Below are 24702 nucleotides of genomic sequence, written 5' to 3'. Positions count from 1 at the left end.
GGATTTTCTTTACTTAGCATTTAACTAATAATTTCTTCCATCTTAGATGCTTATGCTTGGATGTGATTAGGAGTGCATCTAGCATATTGCTTTTATGTTGTATTAGGAGATTCAGTGATTATGTTGTCTTAGGAAATTTAGTGATTATGTTGTAAGTAGTCCTGTGCAAAATGCAAACTTGCAAGCATTTTTGTTTGTGCTAATTTCTCCTATGTTCTTAAACTTCATGTGATGCGTAAATGTGCAAACTAACATATAGTTTGTTGTTTATGGACCTTTTGATGAGACGGCTCTGTAATTACCATAATGAAGCTGATTGACGCTTTATTAAGTGTTAGGATGATTTCCAGTTTATCCTTGCTGGACATTACTTTGATGAGATGATACTGGCTACTGGCCTCTTTATGACGAACATAGCATGCATTATCAATTTATCATAATCATTATGTAAGGGTGAATAGTGGTTAGACTGGTTTTTTTAACTTTTAGCAGAATCATTTTAGCCACTTAAAGTAGCAGCTTTCTGCATATTCATTCTGTTAATAGTAGCTCCTGTTTGGTGTCAAGTGAATGTGATGTTTCAATTTATGAAAGCTTCTATTTTAGATTAAAAGGCTAAATTGTTGAACCATACCAGATTGCCCTTCCAGGATAAAACTGGGGAATGATCCTTTTTCTCTATCTGTCCTGTAAAAAAGGTTTCCTACTAAGTCTTAAAATTTTGGAACAAAGGTTTTGGCTTGTTTGGAATAAACCTGTTGAAGTTGTAGTTGCTCGAAGCCTTCTTTAAATTTTCAGTATTCTAGCATATGGAAAAAACCATTTCAGCTTCTACTTTATCTTTTAATATTTGTGTACTTCTTCCACTCTGGAAATACCTACATGGGAGAACCTGGTAAAAATATTATACGGTTCAATGTAGAATTAATTGATATTTATGAAAATAAGAACTATAATTTCAAGAGATATTCTGTTAGTCTCATAGGTAGTATTGAATCGAATGCTAGAATCTATCAGTTTGGTTTTTTGAGTGATACCTTTAAAGGATAGAGATCAAGTTGGTAAACGAGATAATTCACCAGTGGGTTACATTTACCTGTTAATATATAGGTGTAAGTTTGTCAGAATTCTTTTTGATTGTTTCAGTGTTGTCAAGGGCATAAGGGCACTCTAGGAGCTAGAACCCGTATATTGCCTTAGGCACAAGGCGCAAAAAAAGCGCTAGCCTGAGTGAAGCAAAAGCGCAATATGTATATGTCTGAGTTTTTGTGTATATATATACACATCTAAAGCTTAAAACTTGCATTTTTTTAGTAGTCAATATGCCTGATTTTCTTGTAGTCCATTTCATTCAGGCAGGCTTTCTATTTTTATTGCCTTAATGGAAAAGCATGCCTAGATACACCAGGCATCACCAGGCATGCGCCTGATCAAATGGGCCATGCCGGAAAGGGTATGGCATGGGTGCGCCTGACAACAATGGATTGTTTAAGTTAGAACCACCTGAGTACCACAAGTTCTGGTTTAAATCGAATGCAATCCCTTATCTGTGGCTTTTATGTGCTTTTTTGAAATTTTTGTTCACGTTCATGATTTTATTAGTGTTGGGATTTTTCCTCCTGTCACCCTCATCCTCATAAGCGCTTTATCCAATTTCGTATTTGGATTTCAGTTGAACTTAATGTCTGCAGATCCTTCTTGTCGTATGTTACCCAATTGTCCCTTGGGCAAGACCTATCATTCTAAGGCTCAGAAGAGGATTTCTTTATTCTCAATTGTACTTTCTTTGTTGTTTTTAACATTAAAACGACTTCCTTTATCTTGTGGCTACTGGCCCTGTTGGTGTTTGTGGCGTGGGTATAGCTTTAATGAGACAATTTTGTTGCGTCCATTGGCCCAACTGGTTGCTTGAATAACTGTACAGTCTGTTCAATTTTTTTTCAATATCATTGTCTATCATCTTTAGGTTTCTTCTTTTAGTTAGCTGAGCGAAATAGTGGTTATGGCACCTATGACAAATTGGTTTATTTTATCACCAGCACACCTTTGTTTTATATTATTTTCTCATTGTTTATTCTGAAGAAAAAAAATGCTTGTTTTTGAAGGATCCATCCTTCTTTCTTCCCTCTTGTTGCATCATTCTTGCTTCAGGGAATTACTTTGGAATAGTCTAGAGATGTAAAAATGAATGGTGACCTTTTTCTCATATGCAAAATATGAAGTAATGCCTTCCGGATAAGTTTTTCTTGTACCATTTGCTTTTGCTTTGAAATATTTGTATTGTTGAGATGTATTTCCAGAGTGGAGAAGGTTTACATGTGCTTTCATGGAGACCGTGTGTGTGTGTTTGTTTATGACTATGAATGCTATGTTTTCTTTAACCAAATTGCTTTTGGGGTCACTTGCCTTTCTATACTCCTTATTCTTTTATGGTTTAAAAGTATGGTCAATTATTTACTCATGGATTGCTGCATCAATAAAGAATGCTTAACTAAAATTCCAATTTTCATTTGAATTGCTGCTATGTTAGGATGGGATCTGAGGTTTTCACGGATGCGTCGGCTACAAGTTGCATTGGACTACTTGAAATTTGATGAAGCAAAGCAGTAAGATTCTTTCTTTTCACTTTAAAATTCTGTGTTGTTAAGTCTTTTTCTCCTCTTTTATCTTTTTCCTCCCAAAAGTGACATTTTGTACAATATGCTCAAATCTTAGTTATCTGTTTATGCTGATATGGAATATATCTGTTTGTATACTTTTTGTTTCTAACAGCCAATTGGGCCATTGCTATATATGTTTATGCCTTATGGTATGCATTTCGTATTCCAAAGGCAGAAGGCTATTCTTATTTTGTCTTTCACTCTCTCTGGTAAATTCAGGAGAAACCTATGAAATAGATAAGTTTAAGGGAATATATGGACTAGATGTCAATTCATCTTGTTCGTATTAGCCAATTGGGAGTTTAGATATTTGCATCAGTGTCATCATGATTATCCCTATCATGTTGGTTTTAATATGATGTCAATTTGATTCTACTGTACATATTGAAGGAATCATGTACTATTTGAAGTATATTGTATGGGGTTGAACAAGAAAATTGGGGGGGGGGTTGATAGATCTGAAGTTTTTATACACTTGGCAAGTTTTATTTTATTGTCATTTTCATCATGTATTCTAGGTTTTTACATGCTGTAGAAATCATATGCTATCATGTAGTTGATACTTCTTGAGATTTTGTTTTGTATAGGGTATTGCTGTAATTTACTAATTTGCTCTTCACTTATTTCCTCCTTTTCAGTTTTTCCTATCCTATTTAATTTATATTGTGCTGTCCTCTCTGTTTTGCTGTATGCCAAGAAGAGTACATTGATTCTTCAGCATTTCATATATAGAGAGCTGTATTGAGGCTTTGTTTCACAGATTAGAATTATTTTTAACGATTAATTAATTAACTTCTACTGGATTAACAGATCTTTGGAGATGCTTGTGGGTGTCAACCTGGCAGAAGAAGGGGTTTTGAGATTACTTTTTGCTGCAGTTTATCTTATGTTTGGGAAAAATGGGAATGATAATGAGGTTTCTGCTGCATCAAGGTTAAGATCTTCTAACTATCTTTCAGTGGCTAGGATGTTCTTATTATTGTATTTGTTTGGCCCTTGCAATGCGCGTGGCAAGCATAATTGCTTGTTATATTATAGATAAGAGTGCACAACAGAAATAGATGTTATAATTACAATATTCATCTCAAAGGTGCTGCTAATCTCAAAACAGCCCCAAAACTGGAAATTATCACAAAGCACAGTGTTCTGCCTTTATTATCTATATGTTTTACATGCTTTGACCTTCATCTCAAAGATGCTGCTAACCTCTAAACAGCCCCAAAACTGGAAATTATCACAAAGCACAGTATTAGGCTTTGATAAGGGGCCCTGATACAAGTTACAATAATTATTCGTAAAGGATCTCTACCAAACACCAGTCAGCTGAAACAAATATCTGTTCCTTCCTTCACTAGCTTCTATCCAAACATAGTGTAAGATTTGGAACCCTATGACTAACGCTAGTAATGAAACAGCAATTATTCAATTCAAAACTAGTCGTAGTAAGAACCAAAAAGAAAGAAAGAAAGAAAGAATACACTAGCCTTAGTCTTCTCATCAATAAGGATATTGTTTGATTAGTTTAGCATCTATTCCTTGCAAGCAAAGTACTCAAGGGTAGTTTTTAATTTTTCTATAAGCAGTTATCTTCCTTAGTATTTGACTCTTTTGCTTGGTGTGTCATTGTCTCTATTGGTGTTTGATTTAGGTACAAACCTACTATGTGAAGGATTGTCTTGTACTTATATTTCCAGATACTTTTAGATTGCACTAATTAGTTAACATCACCTTTCACGTGCTTGCTCATGGAGTTTCTTATATTATAACTATTTTATTGGATTGCATATGTGCTTTATATGAAAGTTTATTCTGTATTAATCCATAAATATCTCCTTTCATAAATGAGCAAATCTCTTTCTGTACTTTAACTGGGAAACTTAGCAATAAAGTATTGTTAAATTGTTGTATCTTCAGGTTATGATGACACGAGCATACATATTTAACAAAAAAACTAGAAAATCTTTGTGCGATGTTCTGGCCCAAATTCTAGCAACGTTGCTAAGATGTACTAGATAGGACCACAAAAGTGAATTTTTTAGTTTTTAAATCTAGGATATCTACATGAAGTGTAGATACATATCACAAGAATATTATATTGGATTGCATATGATACAAGATTTACCTACTTGCTACCTTTAGAAGTATATCTACTACATAGGTGTTAATCCATATTCAGATTTTGACCTCGATTGACCTATCAAAAGTGAATTTCACCTTTATAGTTTATTGGCCCTATCCTTCCCCTCGTTTCTTAGTCTGAGAACTAGTTGAAGGGTGAATCCTCTTTTCACATGATAGGTGTGTGGATTCGGATCATGTCAAATTTAGTCTCTTGCAAAATACATTTCAAATTAGAATGATTTCCTGATCATGACATTTTGGTTTACTTACATACCTGCCAGTGTCTTTCTTTGGTTTTGCATGAGCTATAATTTTATTTCATGTTCTGGTCAAGACCTATATAATTTTGGATGTTTGGTATGGTTCATTATTTCTTAGTTTGAATAATATTTTCTTATGGATAAGTCAGATTGCCATGTATATCTTCTAGATATATATATTTTAGGTTTCATTTTCTAATGTTGCAGGCTACTAAAATTAGCTACCTGGTTTGCTACCAAAATGATACGTGAATATGGATTACTCCAGCTTAAAAGGGATGCATTCATGTTTCATGGCTTAGATAGGCCAGGTGTCCTTGCTCTTCCTTCAGTATTACCTGACAAAACACAAAATGAAGTAGGAACTTCCATGAAACTTCGGGAGATGGCTCATTTTTTGGAGGTTATTCGTAATCTGCAATATCAACTTAGAGCAAAGCTTAAAAAGCCAGGACAAGCATTGGTATGATTTGGATACTCTTTGCTGGTTGTATACATGTAGTCTATCTCTGGAATTTTAAGTAATAATTTTTCCATATGAAACAGGTGGACCGGAAGGAATCATTAACTATCGTAGATCCAAGTTCCTTGCAGGATGAATTTCAGTTTTCAACACCTTCAGTGGATTCACTGGAGACACTGAATCAACATGAGCTTCAAATTCCTGCATTAGCATTCCTACCCAACAATAATGAGAAACTTGCTTTGGTGCCCAACAATTCCATAAGCACTGAGTCTTATTTGAACTCGGAGGATCCAGGTGAAGCAACTGCCCTAATTCGACATGGAGTGGGCTCAGGGAAAATTCTTCCAACTGAAAATCCAAAAGAGATGATTGCACGTTGGAAAATAGATAATCTGGATTTGAAAACTGTGGTAAAAGATGCGTTACTCTCTGGACGCCTCCCTTTAGCTGTTCTCCAATTGCATCTTCATCGTTCAAGTGAACTCACCTCTGATGAAGAGCCTCATGATACCTTCAATGAAGTTAGTGACATTGGAAGAGATATTGCTTATGACCTATTTTTGAAGGTAAATTTATCAAAGGTTAAGTACATGAAGGTGAAATTTTTCCATATATCTGCAGAATGTTGACTATACATGAACAACAGGGTGAAACTGAACTTGCTATAGCTACATTACAAAGGCTCGGAGAGGATGTTGAAATCTGCCTTAAGCAGTTGTTATTTGGCACAGTAAGGAAAACTCTACGTGTACAAATTGCTGAGGAGATGAGGAGATATGGTTACCTGGGATCAGTTGAGTGGAAATTATTGGAGAGAATATCACTTATTGAGGTATGTGAATGTTTACTGTTACTTGGTTACATTTTTGTTAAAGCATGTGTAAATGCGATCAAGTTTGTGCCCTATCCATCTCTGTGGATCTAAATATCTTTTCTCTTTGTCTCTCTTGGAAGCGACTTTATCCTAGCTGTAGTTTCTGGAAAACGTTTCATGACCGCCTGAAAGGGTGCATGCGTGTCACATCAACTTTAAACTCACCAGAAGGGGTTCATTTGCGCCTTTTGGACTTTTTCAACAATTTAAAAATTGAATGCGGTGAGATTGATGGAGTCGTTTTAGGCGCATGGGCAACTGTTAATGAAAATTCATCTGACACTGTGCCTGATCAAGATGATGTTCATGCTGGATACTGGGCTGCTGCTGCTGTGTGGTCCAAAGTCTGGGATCAGAGAACCATTGATCGTGTAAGCAACTTTTCTTGCCTTCCTTGCAGCATATTTCTTTTGAAAATATTATGAATTGTATTGAAATGTGATGGAAGGAAAAATTTTCGTAGTAAGACATGTTCAATGGTCTGTATTGTTTGTAATTCTTGGCTTTAATTTCTTATCATCCCATTCACTGGATATGATAAGAAAGATGGGTATTGTGTTGAAGTAAAGCCTGAAGGGAAACCTTTTACATGATTAGTTACTAGGGGTAGGAGGGAACCTTCTTCATGGAGATCAACCATTTTAAATGGCCAACTATATGTCATTAAAATCACAGTTTAGTTCTCTTGTTCCAGTCAATTCACTTAGACTGGAAAAAAGCTTTCAATGTGTCTGATATGTTATGAAGTGATAGAAGTATTTACCAGCATCTTGAACATGAATTGAATTTGATATTTATCTGTGTCAAATTGGCATCTAGAATTTCGGTCCTAATTACTTCAACAGAACGGCATCATATTTACTATTATTTCCATGGGATGAATCTTAGAAACTAAAACATAAAATATGTTTGAAGGTTGGTCTTTGTATTGCATGCAAATTCATGTTTGCTTTAACAAACTTATTGGGTGGTGGACCTAAACATGTCTTTTGTTAAAACTTCTGCTTTTCAGATAGTATTGGATCAGCCTTTTGTAATGGGTGTTCATGTATCATGGGAGTCACAATTGGAATACCATGCATATCATAATGACTGGGAGGAAGTGTTCAAACTCTTGGATTTTATTCCTACATCCATGTTATCAAATGGAAGCCTCCAAATAGCTTTGGATGGTTTCCAGCCTGCCTCAACCATTGAATGCAGCCGATTTCCTGACTTTGGCAATTATATTTGCTCTGTCGAAGAACTGGATGCTGTATGCATGGATATTCCAGATATTAAGATTTTTAGGTCGTCTTCCGTTTTTATGTGTTCTACGTGGTTAAGGATGCTGATAGAACAGGAGCTTGTGCAGAAACTTATATTTTTGAAAGAATATTGGGAGGGCACTGCAGAGCTAGCATCTCTTCTTGCACGATCAGGCTTCATTACTGAGAGAGATAAGATTTCATTTGAAGATAATTCCATATTGAGATCCCCAGATCTAGATTTCTCAAGCAGGAATGGAAATTTTCGCTTAGATACTGTGCAAGCTCTTGATAAATTACTTATTCGTTATTGCGCACAAAATAACTTGCCAAATCTTCTGGGCCTTTACCTTGATTGTCACAAGTTGGTTTTCAATGACGAGTCACTTCTTTCATTACAGGAAGCTGCAGTAAGTATCATGAAATGCCCAGTGATTGTTAATGTTCTTTGTAGTTAAACCTTTTTTGATTGATTGATAATTTATTAACCATCCTTCATTATTCTATTGACTTTGATAACTAGATTTGTCTTTGCTCAAGGTGATTACCTCTCATTTTATATTTTTTAATGAAAATGTGAAATGATGTCTATATGTGGGTTATCTTAAAGCTCTCCGACTTCGTCAGCTTGTGTACTAATGTCTCTACTAGATTGTTCTGTTCTATGTGATAAACTAATTTTATATGTTCTTACATGTCTCCCTGCTTATGTGATGCATCTGTTCAGGGAGATTGTCATTGGGCAAGATGGTTGCTCTTATCAAGGTTTAATGGCCATGAATATGATGCATCTTTTGAAAATACTCGTTCAATAATGTCTCATAATTTAATTCATGGTGGCAACCTCCATGGTCATGAAGTAGATGAAGTAATTCATACTATCGATGATATTGCGGAAGGAGGTGGAGAGATGGCAGCATTAGCAACTCTAATGTATGCTTCAGCTCCAATACAAAATTGCTTAACTAGTGGGAGTGTTAACAGGCATAACAGCTCCACAGCGCAGTGCACATTAGAAAATCTGAGACCTACATTGCAGCACTATCCTACATTGTGGCACACACTTGTCTCTGGATGTTTTGGACAAGATACAACTTTTGGTTTCTTCCAGACTGGAGCTAAAAATGGTTACTGTTTTACCTTTCTTTTGCTTGTTCATTCATACCCATTAAAAACTATACATTATTTTAGGCATAATTTTCTTGCCTTTTGGTTTGGGAATGCAGCTTTAGCAGATTACCTGAATTGGCGTGACAACATCTTCTTCTCTACTGGACGCGATACTTCGTTACTACAGATGCTACCTTGTTGGTTCCCTAAGGCTGTGCGGCGGTTGGTCCAGCTTTATGTGCAGGTCTCTCTCTCCCTCCCTCCCTCCCTTCCTCTCTCTCTCATGTTACCTTTGACATATTTAAGATTCCTTGTATGTTAAATTCCATCTATTCACTTTCTCTTTTGGCATTTACTTTTTTCCATGTCACTTACTTTGCACAATGTTGCAGGGTCCTCTTGGATGGCAATCGCTTTCAGGTTTGCCTACTGGAGAATCTTTGTTGGATAGAGACATCGATTTTTACATAAATGCTGATGAACAAGCTGAGATTAATGCTATCTCCTGGGAAGCAACTATACAAAAGCACGTTGAAGAGGAACTTTATCACTCTTCACTCAAGGTTTATCCTTATACACCCAAGATAATAAGTTGATAATTACAAAATGGCTAATAAACATGTGGGATAACGTTTTATTTACTTACAAAATGCTTTCCCATATGGCCTGGATTGATATTTGCAATGTTTAAAAAATCGAACCAGAGATCAAACTGGTGTGATCTCCTGTTACGGGTTGAACCGGTTGGTTGCATTAATTATTAAATATTTAATAAAAATATGTGTTTGACTAAATAGTATGACTGATATAATTTCTGGGGGTTAAATGTTCGAATCTCATCACATATAATTTCTTTACAAAAATTTAAAAAGTTTTAAGACTGGTAATTTTTCCTAGTTTTTAACGGTTCAACTGGTTTTTAGCGGTTCAATAAATGCCTGGTTGGATGATATATGCTGGTCTGGGCTGACCACTGGTTCCTGGTTCAATTGGCCGGTCTGATCTGGTCTTTTTAATACTATACTGGAGATCTGGTAAGAGTTTCATGTGCATGTGTAGTGTAGTGACAAATGGAAGTTTTCGCTTGAAACACTAGCAATAATTAAGGGAAATATTGGACTCATATTCTATCTTGAAAGTGTCCTGTCCTTTTTAACTTCTGTGCTTGTAAATCTTCTTTCCTTCTCTCTATGTTCTGGTTAAATAAATAAATAAAGTTGTAGGTATAGGGTCATCATCATACTTCATCTTAAATATTTAGACACGGAGTATTTGTTTTATCAAATAAATCTGATTTCATCATGGCCTTTTTTTTATTTATTTCTCATTAGCTTTTCTGTTATTGTCACTCTTGCATGAGATGTCATATAGTCCAATCATTTTCAACTCTTGTTTGATTGTTCTCTCATTTCTCCTCTTTTGTATAAAAAAGTAGTTTACTTTCCTAAAGTAACTGCAATATTATATATCATGCCTTCTTTTTCTGCTTTGTTTGTTTGGCTCTGATGTTTATTTGGATTAATGCTACTGTTAGTTTAAGGTTTGCTTCAACCTTTTTGTTTCAGGAAATATATATTTCTTTTAACCATAACCAATTTTATCTCAGTAGTTCCATTGTTCTCTTTTTGCACTTTAGGAAACAGGACTTGGTCTTGAACATCATTTGCATCGTGGCCGTGCACTGGCAGCTTTTAACCATCTTCTTATTTCAAGAGTTGAAAAGTTAAAAATAGAAGGGAGAACCAATGCTTCTGGACAAACAAATGTTCAATCAGATGTCCAAACACTTCTTGCACCTATATCTGAGAAGGAAGAGTGTCTTCTTTCATCTGTAAGTACTTTGTTTTCATGTTATTTAGATTATATCATTTAATATATTTATGATTGAATGAATGAAAATTGACTAGAATGCAAATGCATTAATGGGGGCTAGCTTAGTTTATTTTCTTATGGTACCACAGAATTACCAAGAGATAGCTAAGCTAGGGCAATGTTTGATATGAGCTGTGTAATACTCATTGCTTGTGAATTTTCAGATCATGCCCTTTGCTATTACCCATTTTGAAGACAACGTGTTGGTGGCATCATGTGCTTTTCTCTTAGAGCTTTGTGGCTTATCAGCCAGCATGCTGCGAGTAGATGTAGCTTCATTGAGACGGATATCTTTCTTTTACAAATCCATTCAAAATAAGGATAATTCTAGGCAACTTTCCTCCAAGGGTTCGGCTTTCCAAGCTGCAACACATGACGATAGTATTATGGAGTCTCTAGCTCGAGCACTGGCTGATGAATGTATGCATGGGGATAACTCTAGGAATTCTAAGCAAAGGGATTCTCTAATTTCAGTTTATGGTAAACAGCCTTCTCGAGCTCTTATGCTTGTTCTACAGCATTTAGAGAAGGCTAGTCTTCCACAGTTAGTGGAGGGAAAAACCTGTGGATCTTGGCTCTTAACTGGTAATGGTGACGGAACTGAATTGAGATCTCAACAAAAAGCTGCTAGTCAGTACTGGAGTTTAGTAACCGTCTTCTGTCAGATACATCAGCTGCCCTTGAGTACAAAATATCTTGCAGTATTAGCAAGAGACAATGATTGGGTATGCCATCATAAATTTTTACTTTATTTCTGAATGACAGTTTTTCTTTGACTCCAAACTTATGGTTCCCCTGTCTTCTTCAAGGTTGGATTTTTGTGTGAAGCTCAGATTGGAGGATACTCATTTGACACAGTGTTCCAAGTTGTAAGCTCGTTGTTTGTGAACTTTTTCTTTTAAATATTATGTTGTCTTTGTGAGTTCATTGCTTGATGATGTTCTATTATGTTTTTAAAAAGTTTGCACCATTTTATATCATGTTACTTTGTTTTCCATGTTTCAGGCATCAAAGGAATTCAGCGATCCTCGTCTTAAAATTCATATACTAACAGTTTTGAAAAGCATGCAGTCAAAGAAAAAGGCTAGCTCCCAATCATACCTGGATAAGAAGAGTGAAAGTCCCTTTCTAGAGGAAAATGTATATATGCCCGTTGAGCTCTTCAGAGTTTTAGCAGATTGTGAGAAGCAGAAAAACCCTGGCGAGGCTTTATTGCTAAAAGCAAAAGATTTCTCGTGGTCTATTTTGGCCATGATTGCATCATGTTTTCCAGACGTGTCTCCACTGTCATGCTTAACAGTTTGGTTGGAAATAACTGCAGCCAGGTTGTTACACCTAAATATTAAATTACAATTCCATGGTCTTTTCACTTTGCGCTGTGACTTTACTCTACAATGTCAATCTACTAGTTTATTATCCTCCTTTCTCAGATTTTGCATTTTTCTCTGTGAATATAACCATCTTTGTAATTACGATCTTAGATCTGATTGGATATGGCCATACAGGGAAACTAAATCTATCAAGGTTAATGACATAGCTACCCAGATGGCAGGTAATGTTGCAGCAGCAGTGGAAGCTACCAATTCCTTGCCAGATGGCAGCAGATCACTGTCATTTCATTACAATAGGTGGAATCCAAAACGAAGGCGGCTTTTGGACACTTCATGCAGGGCTCCCTTGTCTGAGGCATCTGATAGTTCAACAAGAATATTTTCTGCTGAGGGCAGTACTGCTGGGGAAGAAAAAAAGGTTGAACTCAGTGAGCAGATTAATGTTTCAAGTGATTTTAACGAAGGTCCAGCTTCTCTAGCCAAGATGGTTGCAGTGCTTTGTGAACAGCGCTTGTTTCTGCCTTTACTAAGAGCATTTGAATTGTTCCTCCCTTCATGTTCCTTCCTGCCATTTATCCGGGCTCTTCAGGTATGTTAGAAGGACTTAAGTCTAGCTTTATTATTTATCTTCGCTGCCTTTAAAGCATGAGAGGACTGCCATTAATGTGGTAGAAGTGTTGTAAACGAGTTATCACCAACTGGTGGTAGATGTGTCATTGTGTCCTGAAAATCATAAGACATGATCTGCAGTTTCTGTGTTTTCAACTTCTATTTGTTGTTTGGCTGCCAAACATAGACACTTCGTGCTTGGCATAAAGCAATTGGAAAGTGAAACTTGAAGGGCTTAGAAAATTTTTAAAATAATGATATCTCAACCAAATATTTATAATACATATTCAGGTCTGAGTTTCCTCCTGTTAATTGAATACATGATGTATCTTAACATGTTTGTTTGGACACCATAAGACGTTCCTTGAGAATGTTCTCTTATAGACCTGAACCCGAATAATTTTGTCTGATTATTTGAACCTTGGATATGAAGTAAAAGATGTGGGTGCTGTATTCATGTCCAAAGAATGAAGAAAGTAGAGGCAGACCAAAAATAAAATATATTAAAGTGATAGGAAGAGTTTGGCAAATTTGGATCTTTTAGAGGATGTTCTGTTAGATGGAGGGCCAGGAGAAAACAGGTTCATTATTCATGTAGCTAACTCTTAAATAGTTTAGGGATTAAGGCTCAATTGAGTTGAGTTGTCTTGTAAGCAGTGATCTTAACTGATTATTTGATGATTTTGGGAACAAATCAGGAAAGGGATTTTTTTTTTGTTAAATTGAGTGTTCTTATTTCCTGTGCACATTACTTATATGTGCTTTTTCCTTTGTGCAATGTAGTGCATTATGCGTTTCAGTTTCTGCAAATAGTGCTTATGGTCTTGTAAAGTAATAATTTTACCGTGGGTTCAGGTTTGAACTAAGTTTGACAATTTAATTGATCTTGTATAAAATCTGATCTATTTTCCCTGCACTATCCCCCTTTCCCTCTTTTCTCTTTTCTTCAGGCATTTTCGCAAATGCGTCTGTCTGAAGCTTCAGCACATCTTGGTTCTTTTTCTGCCAGAATTAAGGAAGAGCCAAGTCATTTACAGACTAATATTGGAAGAGATGGGCAGATTGGAATGTCATGGATTAGTTCCACTGCAATAAAAGCTGCTGATGCTACCCTTTCAACTTGTCCATCTCCTTATGAAAAAAGGTGCTTACTGCAGCTTCTTGCTGCTGCTGACTTTGGAGATGGAGGCTTTGCAGCTGCTTGCTATCGACAACTTTATTGGAAAATAAATCTAGCAGAGCCTTCTTTGCGTAAATATGATGGACTGCACCTTGGGAATGAAACTCTAGATGATGCTTCCCTCCTAACAGCGCTAGAAGAGAACATGCAGTGGGAGCAAGCACGCAACTGGGCAAGGCAGCTGGAGGCGAGTGGCGGACCTTGGAAATCTATTTTTCACCAAGTTACTGAAACTCAGGTGCACTTTCAACTACATCTCTGCTTGCTGTGCAATACAATTTACCAAGGTTTTTAACTTGTGCATTTGACCATCTGAATTAGATTTCTTTGGGTTCAATACTGTCACATCCACACTCTAGTTGGATGCCCTTTTTACAGTATATTGTTTGCTCTAAAAAATTAGTTTAATAATCATTCCTTAGACACCAGCAATCGTATTATCTATTCCCTGGAGCATTTTATTGAACACTTGAGTTTTATTCTCAGCAATAATTTCATCGGCATGCTAACATCTGTTCTGTCTTTGTTCACATATACTCAAACTCCTTGCATATTTCATCTCTTCACCTGTATATCACTGTTCTACCATTGCCAAGTATCATTGGCTCTATACCCAAATTGTTACAGCCAAGAGTTTGGGATTGAGTCAAGGATGATGGACTGGGAAATCATTCAAGCTCATTAAAGGGAGCTTGAAACCTTAGCGAAAGACCCATATTCTTTAGGGTTTTTTATGGTGATTCTACTTAGGGTTTATTATTCCATTTGACCCTTTAAATAAGGACCAATCTTCTTACATAAATAGGAATCTATTCTAGAAAGGAAAGTCATTTGGCATACCTGCATGGATTAGATGTCCAGATAAAACCCCCGACCTGGGAAGTCTTTCGACCTCACTCACTTGATCAGCAAATGGGAAGCTTGAAAAAGCGGCTTTTCGCTCCTCTCCTTACAGTCGAGTGGCTTTCGCTCCTTCTTCCGTAAAATAAAGCAAAACGGCTGCTGCAGCTACAGGTGAAAGTGGCACGGCTCTTGTATGATGGAGAAAAAATGACCAGAATCAAAAGATAGACCAAATTCAATGGAGGATGGGGAGTATGGCTGAGATTCCAAATCTTAAGAGATTGAAAGAGTGTAGGGGACATATTCTACATCTTAATAGCCCCGTGCTTTATTAGCGCAGTGTTAGAGAAGGGAGGACCGAACAATATGACAGGGCAAGAGCTCCGCTTAGCTTAGTTAGGAAGGCAATATTTCGCGTGCTAAGGCGCGCGTAAGCATCAAAGCCCATAGCGCGATAGGAAAGAATCTTAGTCTGGGCGGCGGGGAAGATAGTTCATATGATTTTTCCAAAGAATGATTCTACAATCGTACATAATACAATACTTAATTTGAAAATCCTTTCTGCATCCATTAGAACTTTGTTGTCGTATACCTTTTTCTTTTCCTCTGATCATCTATATATATTGTTTAATTCTGAAGAGCAAGGTTTAGAAGAGAAATTTTGAGAATTCATATATGTATTGACTGAAAGCATACATGGTATTTATACAAGACCTTTAGGCTTATCTAAGGAAACAGGAAAGACAAATAATCTTAAATAATTCCTGAGAATCAGTAATTAAGATCAAAATATCACTAAATATCAGAAATTTGATCTCGTCAACACCCCCTCTCAAGTTGGTGCAAAGATATGACACATGCCCAACTTGCACACCAAATTATGATAGGCTTTATTAATCCTTTCATGAACACATTAGCTAATTGCTTGTCAGACATCACATAAGTTTAAGGCACCTGTAGTTACTCTCTCTTTGATAAAGTGACTATCAAGTGTTTTGTTCAATCGTGTTGGATTGGATTTTGAGCTATATGCTTATAGCACCCTTGTTGTCATAGTATACAGATAATTCCCATTCCCTAAGAAGTTCAACTCCAACACTTTTCGCAGCCACAAGAGCTCACTATCACCTTGAGCCATAGCTTTGTGTTCTACTTCAGCAGTTGATCGACCAACTACACTTTGCTTCTTACTCTTCCAAGCGACTAGGTTTCCTCCCACAAATGTACAACACCCAGATGTAGACTTCCTGTCATCCAAAGATCCAGCCCAGTCCACATTTGTAAATGCTTCTATCTGGATATGATTGTGTTTAGAGAACAGAAGGCCTTTTCTTGAAGTAGATTTTAGGTGGAGAAGAATGGGAGAAACTGCCTGCATGTGAGGTTCTTGAGGATCATGCATGAACCAGCTTACAATATTGATCGCATAAGCAATGTTTGGTCTAGTGTTAGAAAGATAGAGCCTCCCAACCAGTCTTTGTTATCTCTCTTTCTCCATTGACTCTCCAATCCTTGCTTGCAGCTTATGATTGCTTTTCATAGGTGATTCTGCAAGCTTGCATCCCATCATGCTAGTTTCAGTTAGAAGATCCAGGATGTACTTTCTCTGAGAAATGAAAATCCCTTTCTTTGATCTACCAATTATATTTCCGAAAAACATTGTAGCCTCTGTAAACCTTGGATTTCAAACTCTTGAGCCAACCGCCCTTTCAATCGAGTCATTTCTTGTCATCACTATATTGCCAACATAAACAATGAGAAGAGTGATCTTACCCTTGTAATGTTTTATGAAGAGGGTATGATCAGCATTCCTTTGTTTATAGCCAAAAGAGATAATGGCCTTGCTGGATATGTCAAACCATGCTCTAAGAGATTGTTTTAACTTGTGCAAGGCCTTTTTTGGTCACACACTTTCCCTTGTATTTTTTCATCCTCAAGTCCTAGAGGAATTTCTGTATACACCTCTGCTTCTAAGTCTCTATGCAAAAAGGCTTTCTTTACATTGAACTGTTATAAGTCCCAACCTAGATTAGCTGCACAGGACAACAAAATTCTGATAGTGTTCATTTTGGCAAGAGGGGTGAATGTCTCCTGATAGTCCACTCCATAAGTTTGAGTGAACCCCTTGGTCACCAATATTGGTTTGAATCTCTCAACTGATCCATCAGCCTTGTGCTCCACAATGAACGCCCATTTGCAACCAACTAGTCTCTTGTTTGTTGGAGGAGTAACTAGTTCCCAAGTTTCATTTTTTGTCAGTGCTTTCATTTCTTCAACCATGACTTCCTTCCACTTGGGATCCTCAAATGCTTCCCTCCAATCCTGTGGAATAGACACAGAGGACAGAGACAATGATCCAAGATTCATTAATAATTTGAGCATTAAGAGCATTACATAACTTCACAAAATTGGAAGTTGCATTGGAGGAGTCAATTTGTGATAAGAGACGTTTGAGGTGTTGAATCTGTGTCTCAGTGAGAACTGTCTCCTTCGATGGCGTTGTGGTTTTAGATAGATTGGCTTGAACCCTAGTAGCCTTATCTTTATTTCCTCCCAATCTCTGGTAGGTCGACCATGTAACTTCCAGCAAGTCTCCGTAGTATGTCTCAGTTTCCATAGTAATCACACTGTAGATCTTTATCAGACTTCGTCTGCTCTTGAGGTCCACTAGCAATCAGCCCAGCTTTCTCAACCGATAAGTGTATAGAGAACAACATTCCTTCTACTTTCTTCTTGCTGGACATATGAATATGCTGGCTCAAGTGATAGAAAAGGAGTTTTTCCAAGAACTTGAACTCGAATTTGATCATACTCATTATTCAGTCCAACTAAGATATCATAAACCTGCTCCTTTTTTACGAGTTTCTGAAATTTAATTGCATCACCAGTGCTATCAACTTGAAAATCTTGATAGTAGTCTAGTTCCTAGCACAACCCACTCAAAACAGCAAAATATTGAGAAATCGTCATCCCACCTTGCTTTGTGTTATGAATTTTGTTCCGAATCTTAAATATTTGAGAATGATTCCCCACTTGTGAGTAAGAGTGGCTACACTTCATATTTTTCTCGTTGTATCAAGCGATAAATACGTCTTAGAGATCTGAGGTTGCATCGAATTAATAAGCCATGCCATAACTAGTGAGTTCTCTGAATCCCATAAATTGAAAGTAGGATCATTCTAAGCAGGCTTCTTCTCTCCTGTGATATACCCTTGCGGTCCTCTAGCTTTGATGAATAACAGGTGAGACCGCAACCACGCGAGATAATTGCTTCCATCAAGCTTTATAGGATTGATTTGCAACGATGGGTTGTCAGATCTGGTTGCAACCACTTTCTTATCATCTACCATTTTATAAAAAAATAGAGGATAAAACAGTAGAAAGGCAAAAAAAAAAAAAAAAAGAAAAGAAAAGCAAAAAAATTCTAAAGGAAAAATTGAATCCCTAGATCTGAAATTTTGGCTTTATTACCATGTTAAATTCTGAAGAACAAGGTTTAGAAGGGAAATTTTGAGAATTCATATAGATATTGAGTGAGAATACATGGTATTTAGACAGATTATTAGGCTTATCTAAGGAAACAAGAAAGACAAATGATCTGAAATAATTCCTAAGAATCAATAATTAAGATCAAAATATCCCTAAATATGAGAATTTTGACCTTGTCAACAGATATAAATATATCTATATCTGTATTCTGTTAACATTTTTGGACCTGCATTTGGGAAGAAAATGCATCATGTTGTCAAGATATGTTTGTTAAAAAAAAAAAAAGCTGCTTTTCCTTCAGGAACTTGATGATGGCATAATCGCTGTGTGAGGAGTGCTTTCATGATCTGATGAAGGGCATCTAAAGAGGATTTGTTTACTAGCTTTCAAGAGGAGAAAAGGAAGGACTAGTGGAAATGGTCATGGATATAGTTAAGGAGCAAACTTAGATAGGTACATACAAATATACTTTCAGATAGGACGGATTGATTGATGGCTGTCAAACTTAAATAGAAAACCTAAGGGTCTTGGGACTACTCCGTCCTTTGATGTTATATCCTAGGGTTGGAAATAATATATTAGAGCGTTTAGAAGTTATAGCCTTATAGGTGTTTTGGCGAAGGGATAAACTGTGGAAGTGTGTAAAATAAGGATATTTTATCACTATGCTAAACTTTGTAGATGAAATCATACTAGGAAGTTGACAAGAACTTTGCTGGAGAATCTTCTAGGTCCTAAGTGTAAACCTAAAATATGAGACTTGTCTTACAAGTAAGGGTTTTATACCAGGGATGCTCGATATATGATTATAAATCTGAATCCTAGATGAAGCCACATCTGGAGTTAATTAGTGGACTATTTGCTGTTTATTTTAACTTCTGATATGCTAGATGCCTTCTGCAGTGAATGTTCTTCTTTTAGCATTGCCTCTTGAACTTCTGAATATCAACTCTCTTTGTCCTTTAGGCTGAATCCATGGTAGACGAATGGAAAGAATTCCTTTGGGATGTCCCTGAAGAGAGAGTTGCTTTATGGGGTCACTGCCAGACTTTATTCATTAGATATTCCTATCCTGCTTTACAGGTATGCTTCGATCATACATCTGAGAGAAATCTGCCCGATTCTTGTTTCTTGGCTGCATGCTCATTTATTCTTAATGTGATTTTTCTGCTATATGATTTGTAGGCAGGGTTGTTTTTCCTTAAGCATGCAGAAGCAGTGGAGAAAGATCTTCCAGCTAGAGAGCTTCATGAGATGTTGTTGCTTTCTCTTCAATGGTTAAGTGGGATGATAGCCCAGTCCAACCCGTAAGTGATTTGTCCAAATTGAACTGCTTCTTTTCATCTAAATATTTAGGCCTCTTCTCTAACTTCTGTACTAAATTTATCAGAGTTTATCCTTTACATCTTCTGCGAGAAATTGAGACTAGAGTATGGCTTTTAGCCGTAGAATCTGAAGCTCAAGTGAAAAGTGAAGGAGAAATCAATTTAGCGGGTTCTAGCCAGAATCATCTCCCAGGGAATATTTCCAACATTATCGATCGAACTGCTAGCATAATAACAAAGATGGACAATCATATTAATTCAATGAAGAATAGAACTGTGGAGAAATATGATGCAAGGGATCCACTCCACAGAAACCAAGCATTAGACTCCAGCTCTTCTGCTGTAGCAATTGGGAGTTCAAAGACAAAACGAAGGGCCAAAGGCTATGTGCCATCAAGGAGGCCATTGGTGGACCTAGTAGATAAAAGCCCTGAGCCAGAAGATGGTTCCAATCCTCCCAATCTTAGAAATGATGTCCAGTTGCAAGATGAAAACTTAAAAATTGAAATATCTTTTTCTAAGTGGGAGGAGAGGGTTGGGCCCAGAGAGCTTGAAAGGGCTGTTCTGTCCTTACTAGAGTTTGGACAAATATCGGCTGCCAAGCAACTCCAACAGAAGCTGTCACCTGGCCAGATGCCTTCTGAATTCATACTCGTGGATACTGCTCTGAAACTTGCTGCAATGTCCACTCCTACCAGTGAAATACCAATAGCAATACTTGATGAGGAACTTCTCTCTGTTATTCAGTCATATACACCAATTGATCAGCATCTCATCTACCCACTGCAGGTTATTGTTGTCTATGTAGTTTTTCGTATCTCCAATTTCATCTGTAATAGTTGATATAGGTTTTGAGTAGTTAAACTCAATTGTTTATGGGCTACTCATGGTTCTTTTAGATTCTGATTAGTTCTCATTTTCCTACCTGAATTCTATATTTTGAATTTCAAAGGTCTTGGAGAATTTAGCAACTGTTTTCACCGAAGGTAGTGGACGTGGGTTATGCAAGAGAATAATTGCAGTAGTCAAAGCTGCAAACGTCTTGGGTCTTTCATTTCCAGAGGCATTTGGCAAACAGCCAATTGAATTGCTACAGCTACTTTCTCTTAAAGCTCAGGAGTCTTTTGAGGAAGCACATCTCCTTGTGCAGACTCATGTTATGCCAGCTGCTAGTATCGCTCAAATTCTTGCAGAGTCCTTTCTAAAGGTGATTTCCTGATGCAGTTTATATTTACTTGAGTGATGATGCTTATATCAATGCTCGTTGCTTTTGGTATGTGGTGTTTAGTTGTGTGAGAAGCCTTTATGTTTCTGTTTCCATCCAGATCTTTGCACTGCACCCGTCTGACAGTTGCAGTTTAATTTTGTTTGTATATCTAACCTGTTGACCTCTCATATTCAATATGCCTTAGGGTTTATTGGCTGCTCATCGTGGGGGATATATGGATTCTCAGAAAGAGGAAGGGCCGGCTCCTCTTTTGTGGAGATTTTCAGATTTCTTGAAGTGGGCTGAACTGTGTCCTTCTGAACCTGAAATTGGCCATGCATTAATGCGTTTAGTGATTACCGGACAAGAAATACCACTTGCCTGTGAGGTATTTTCTTGTTATATCAACTATAGAACATTTTGTGGGGATAAAAGTATTAAGCTTGTTAAGAAATATACAAATGTGTGTCATGCAGAAACTTTTTTAGGAATTTATGGAACTATAACCAGAAGAGCATTGATGTCTTGGTTACCATCTTTCTTTTAAAAGAAATCCATTTTAAAAAGCCAATCCTTACAGTTGTGATTAGGCATGTGAATCTTGTGAGTAATGACTGTTGTTTTGGCTGTGATATGATCAATAACTCTATTCTATTATATCATTTTTTAGTTGTATCACTTGTGCAATTATTACGCTTTCTAATTGTTAGTTTAATAAAAGTTTGTTTCTGATTCATGAATGTTTCTTCTTTCACTGGAAATTTCATGTTCTCAGGTTGAGCTTCTTATTCTTTCACACCATTTCTACAAATCATCAGCATGCCTTGATGGGGTTGATGTTCTTGTAGCCCTTGCTGCAACCAGGGTTGAAGCTTATGTTTCCGAGGGTGATTTTGCATGTTTGGCTCGCTTGATAACTGGAGTCGGAAACTTCCATGCCCTTAATTTTATTCTTGGCATTCTCATAGAAAATGGTCAATTGGATCTACTTCTTCAGAAGTATTCCACTGCTGCAGATACAAATACTGGCACTGCTGAGGCTGTCAGAGGATTTCGAATGGCTGTTCTAACGTCTTTGAAGCATTTTAATCCTTATGACCTTGATGCATTTGCTATGGTTAGTATATGCATGTTTGACTTAAATGCTGTCTGTTTTATTCTAGGCAATCAATATATTCTTTTGGAAGGAATTGTTAAGTTTAGGAATATACATCATATATTCATTCTTTTGGAAGGGCCAACTGGTTAAGGGTTTTTTTTTTTTGACCAAAACTGGTTAAGGTTTCTTTTCAAAGACTAGGGCTTTATTTGGATGGGGGGGGCCTCCGTGCCACCCACATTTCCTGCCCCAAAATAAATATTGATATTTTAACACTTTAAAATATATTTAGGAATCGAGTTTAAAGCTCCGTATTCATTTAGTAAGATCATAACTCCACCTTGGACTTGCGGAAATCTTATTGAAGCCCAGCCTGAAGCTGGTCTGGCTTGCTGACCTGAAAAGTTTATTCGGTCCTTGAACAGGTCCATCTAGGGGATCATATTTGATGTTATGTAATAATGGGCCACTCCTACTGGCTCGGAATTAGGTTGATGGTTATTTTGTATGTTCTCTCACTGATTCCATCCAGTTCTTAGTTAAAGGAATTCTACGGACGTCGTTTAGGCTTCTGTGAAATACTTTTATTTCATTTTTCCACGTTCATATGCTTCAAACAAGTTGGACTATTCATCAGTTTCCTTCTGTCATGCTTTTCTTATTTGCAGGTTTATAATCATTTTGATATGAAGCATGAAACAGCTTCTCTGCTGGAGTCACGAGCAGAGCAAGCTTCCCTGCAGTGGTTTGAATGCTACGACAGAGACCAGAATGAAGATCTCCTGGAATCGATGCGCTATTTCATTGAAGCTGCTGAAGTTCACTCTTCAATTGATGCCGGCAACAAAACACGCAGGGCTTGTGCCCAGGCTTCTCTTGTCTCGCTTCAAATACGCATTCCGGATTCTAAATGGCTCAACCTATCTGAAACCAATGCTAGGCGAGCTCTAGTTGAGCAATCTCGATTCCAAGAGGCTCTTATTGTTGCAGAAGCCTATGGTCTTAATCAGCCGACAGAATGGGCCCTAGTCCTTTGGAATCAGATGCTCAATCCAGAACTCACAGAAGAGTTTGTGGCTGAATTTGTGGCTGTGCTTCCACTTCAGCCATCTATGCTTAGCGAACTGGCAAGATTCTACAGGGCCGAGGTAGCTGCCAGAGGTGATCAATCCCAATTCTCGGTTTGGCTCACTGGAGGAGGGTTACCAGCAGAATGGGCCAAATACCTTGGGAGATCATTTAGATGCTTGCTGAAGAGGACTAGGGATCTGCGGCTACGATTGCAACTGGCTACTTCAGCTACTGGGTTTGCTGATGTGGTGGATGCCTGCATGAAGGCCTTGGATTGGGTTCCTGATACTGCAGCACCACTTGTCTTGAGGAAAGGGCATGGTGGGGCTTATCTCCCACTAATGTGAGACAGATTTTTGATCCTCTTGAAGTTATTCTGATGGCTAAGGGCCATAATGATTGATAGCACAGTGATACTCATTGAACTGACGACAGTTTCCTGGTATTGCCGCTTACGATCTTTATCGAAGAACATGTGATATCGGTAAGATATGGAAGTTGTCGAAGAGCTGCTGGAGCTTGAGGAGTTCTTTATATTATATTAACATGATCGGACAAGCTCAGAGCTAGGAGGTGGAAAAAGAAAAGATGGAAAGAGTATAGTTTTTTTAAGAAATTTAGATTAGGGGTTGCATTGCAATCAAAATGTTGTATAATGCTTTGTTTCATATATTCCATTTTTTTTTCTATTTCGGAGAATTATCTTGTTTCGAATTAGCAAGAAATTACAGCAGGTTGGAGATGCCATTGGCAATGGATGAATATTTTAGGGTCCATATAACCATTCCTGTAAGACTAAGAGATGTATAGTTTGTTCATTCTTTTTGAAATATTATAGTTTTTTGCCAAATCCTTTTGCTTTCCATCAAAATAACATTCTCAGAGGTTCTACAGATCCAATTTAAAATTGGTTTGATTCATGTTTGTTGAAGTATATTTGTTTTCTAATTTAATATTTAATTTTTTGACCCATTTTGAGTAATAAAGTATAGCAAGTTCCACCCATTAAATCATGCCCCCTGGAAAAAAAACATATCATTAATAAATTAGTGTTCGCTCCTTTTTCAATTTCCTCGTCTTTGCTTGCTATGTTTTTTCTTTTTGACTTTCATAGTAGGTGTTGCGTAGGGTAGTCCAGTGGGTTGGGTAACCAATTGAATTAGGAGATATCTTAGATGAGGAAAGGCCTCCCATTTCCTGCTCAATTTGGGCTCATAAACATTCAATTCATGATGCTTTTAACAATCTATGAAACGGCTTTATAGGCCTAATTCACAAACCTTTAAACAAGCTCAATTTAAGAATGTGGGAGACAAATTAGTGTTGAATGCTTCTTCCTGGTTTTCTTTTTTTAACAAGTTGTGTTGTGACCAATTAAGATATTTCTTTTAAAGAACAATTATAGTTGGTTTATAGGTTTTTTGTTACATATGACTATTTCCCATCATAGGATCATTTCCACCATTACAACACATATCGTACCACCAAAACCTGAGGAACACACAAGCCCACCTAACCAGGACTATAGACATATTTAATTAGCAAATCAAGGCTGCCACGTGTCCCAAAATAATTTTTTTGATTCTATCGTGTCCCATAAACTAATATAAACCCTCTCTCACAAGAAGGGCCATGTTTACCCCTCTCTCTCTCCTTTGCTTCCAAAAAATCTCTACCTCACTGCCCAACAGGGTGAATTTCATCACAATCTCCTCCATGTCACTTCTTAATATCAACAGTTTCAATCAAGGGAAGATGAAAGGATAATAGGGTGTATTGAATTTCAAAAACCAATACTAAAATAAAAATATTTTTTTATTTCTGAAATGTTTAAAAAAGTTTTCTCGAGCTGGTTAGCTTTGACCCAACTGTGTTTTGGTGAGGGATTTTTGGGGTTGCAACATCTCTACTATGAAGTGGAACCAATAGTGCAATAAA

General features: G+C 37.1%; 1 protein-coding gene across 1 annotated transcript in view; it reads left to right on the top strand.

Annotated features, from left to right (window-relative positions):
- Positions 1 to 23614, top strand: part of LOC107925366 (uncharacterized) — a 28239-nt gene extending 4625 nt beyond the window's left edge. The window contains exons 4-26 of the mRNA XM_016856031.2: positions 2531 to 2606; positions 3471 to 3593; positions 5249 to 5504; positions 5588 to 6073; positions 6154 to 6339; positions 6462 to 6752; positions 7394 to 8038; positions 8356 to 8755; positions 8855 to 8982; positions 9131 to 9301; positions 10375 to 10569; positions 10775 to 11335; positions 11420 to 11479; positions 11616 to 11935; positions 12116 to 12530; positions 13501 to 13968; positions 19029 to 19145; positions 19248 to 19369; positions 19453 to 20176; positions 20340 to 20594; positions 20800 to 20982; positions 21370 to 21711; positions 22362 to 23614. Of these exons, the coding sequence (XP_016711520.2) occupies positions 2531 to 2606; positions 3471 to 3593; positions 5249 to 5504; positions 5588 to 6073; positions 6154 to 6339; positions 6462 to 6752; positions 7394 to 8038; positions 8356 to 8755; positions 8855 to 8982; positions 9131 to 9301; positions 10375 to 10569; positions 10775 to 11335; positions 11420 to 11479; positions 11616 to 11935; positions 12116 to 12530; positions 13501 to 13968; positions 19029 to 19145; positions 19248 to 19369; positions 19453 to 20176; positions 20340 to 20594; positions 20800 to 20982; positions 21370 to 21711; positions 22362 to 23111 (7274 nt within the window). The 3' untranslated portion in view covers positions 23112 to 23614. The remainder of the gene's footprint in view (positions 1 to 2530; positions 2607 to 3470; positions 3594 to 5248; positions 5505 to 5587; positions 6074 to 6153; positions 6340 to 6461; positions 6753 to 7393; positions 8039 to 8355; positions 8756 to 8854; positions 8983 to 9130; positions 9302 to 10374; positions 10570 to 10774; positions 11336 to 11419; positions 11480 to 11615; positions 11936 to 12115; positions 12531 to 13500; positions 13969 to 19028; positions 19146 to 19247; positions 19370 to 19452; positions 20177 to 20339; positions 20595 to 20799; positions 20983 to 21369; positions 21712 to 22361) is intronic.
- The last annotated feature ends 1088 nt before the right edge of the window (positions 23615 to 24702 follow it).

This window comes from Gossypium hirsutum, chromosome A12, assembly GCF_007990345.1.
Source record: "Gossypium hirsutum isolate 1008001.06 chromosome A12, Gossypium_hirsutum_v2.1, whole genome shotgun sequence".
In the NCBI taxonomy this organism is placed as follows: domain Eukaryota; kingdom Viridiplantae; phylum Streptophyta; class Magnoliopsida; order Malvales; family Malvaceae; genus Gossypium; species Gossypium hirsutum.
Note: the sequence above shows the minus strand (reverse complement) of the source record. Positions and strands in the feature narration are given on the sequence as shown.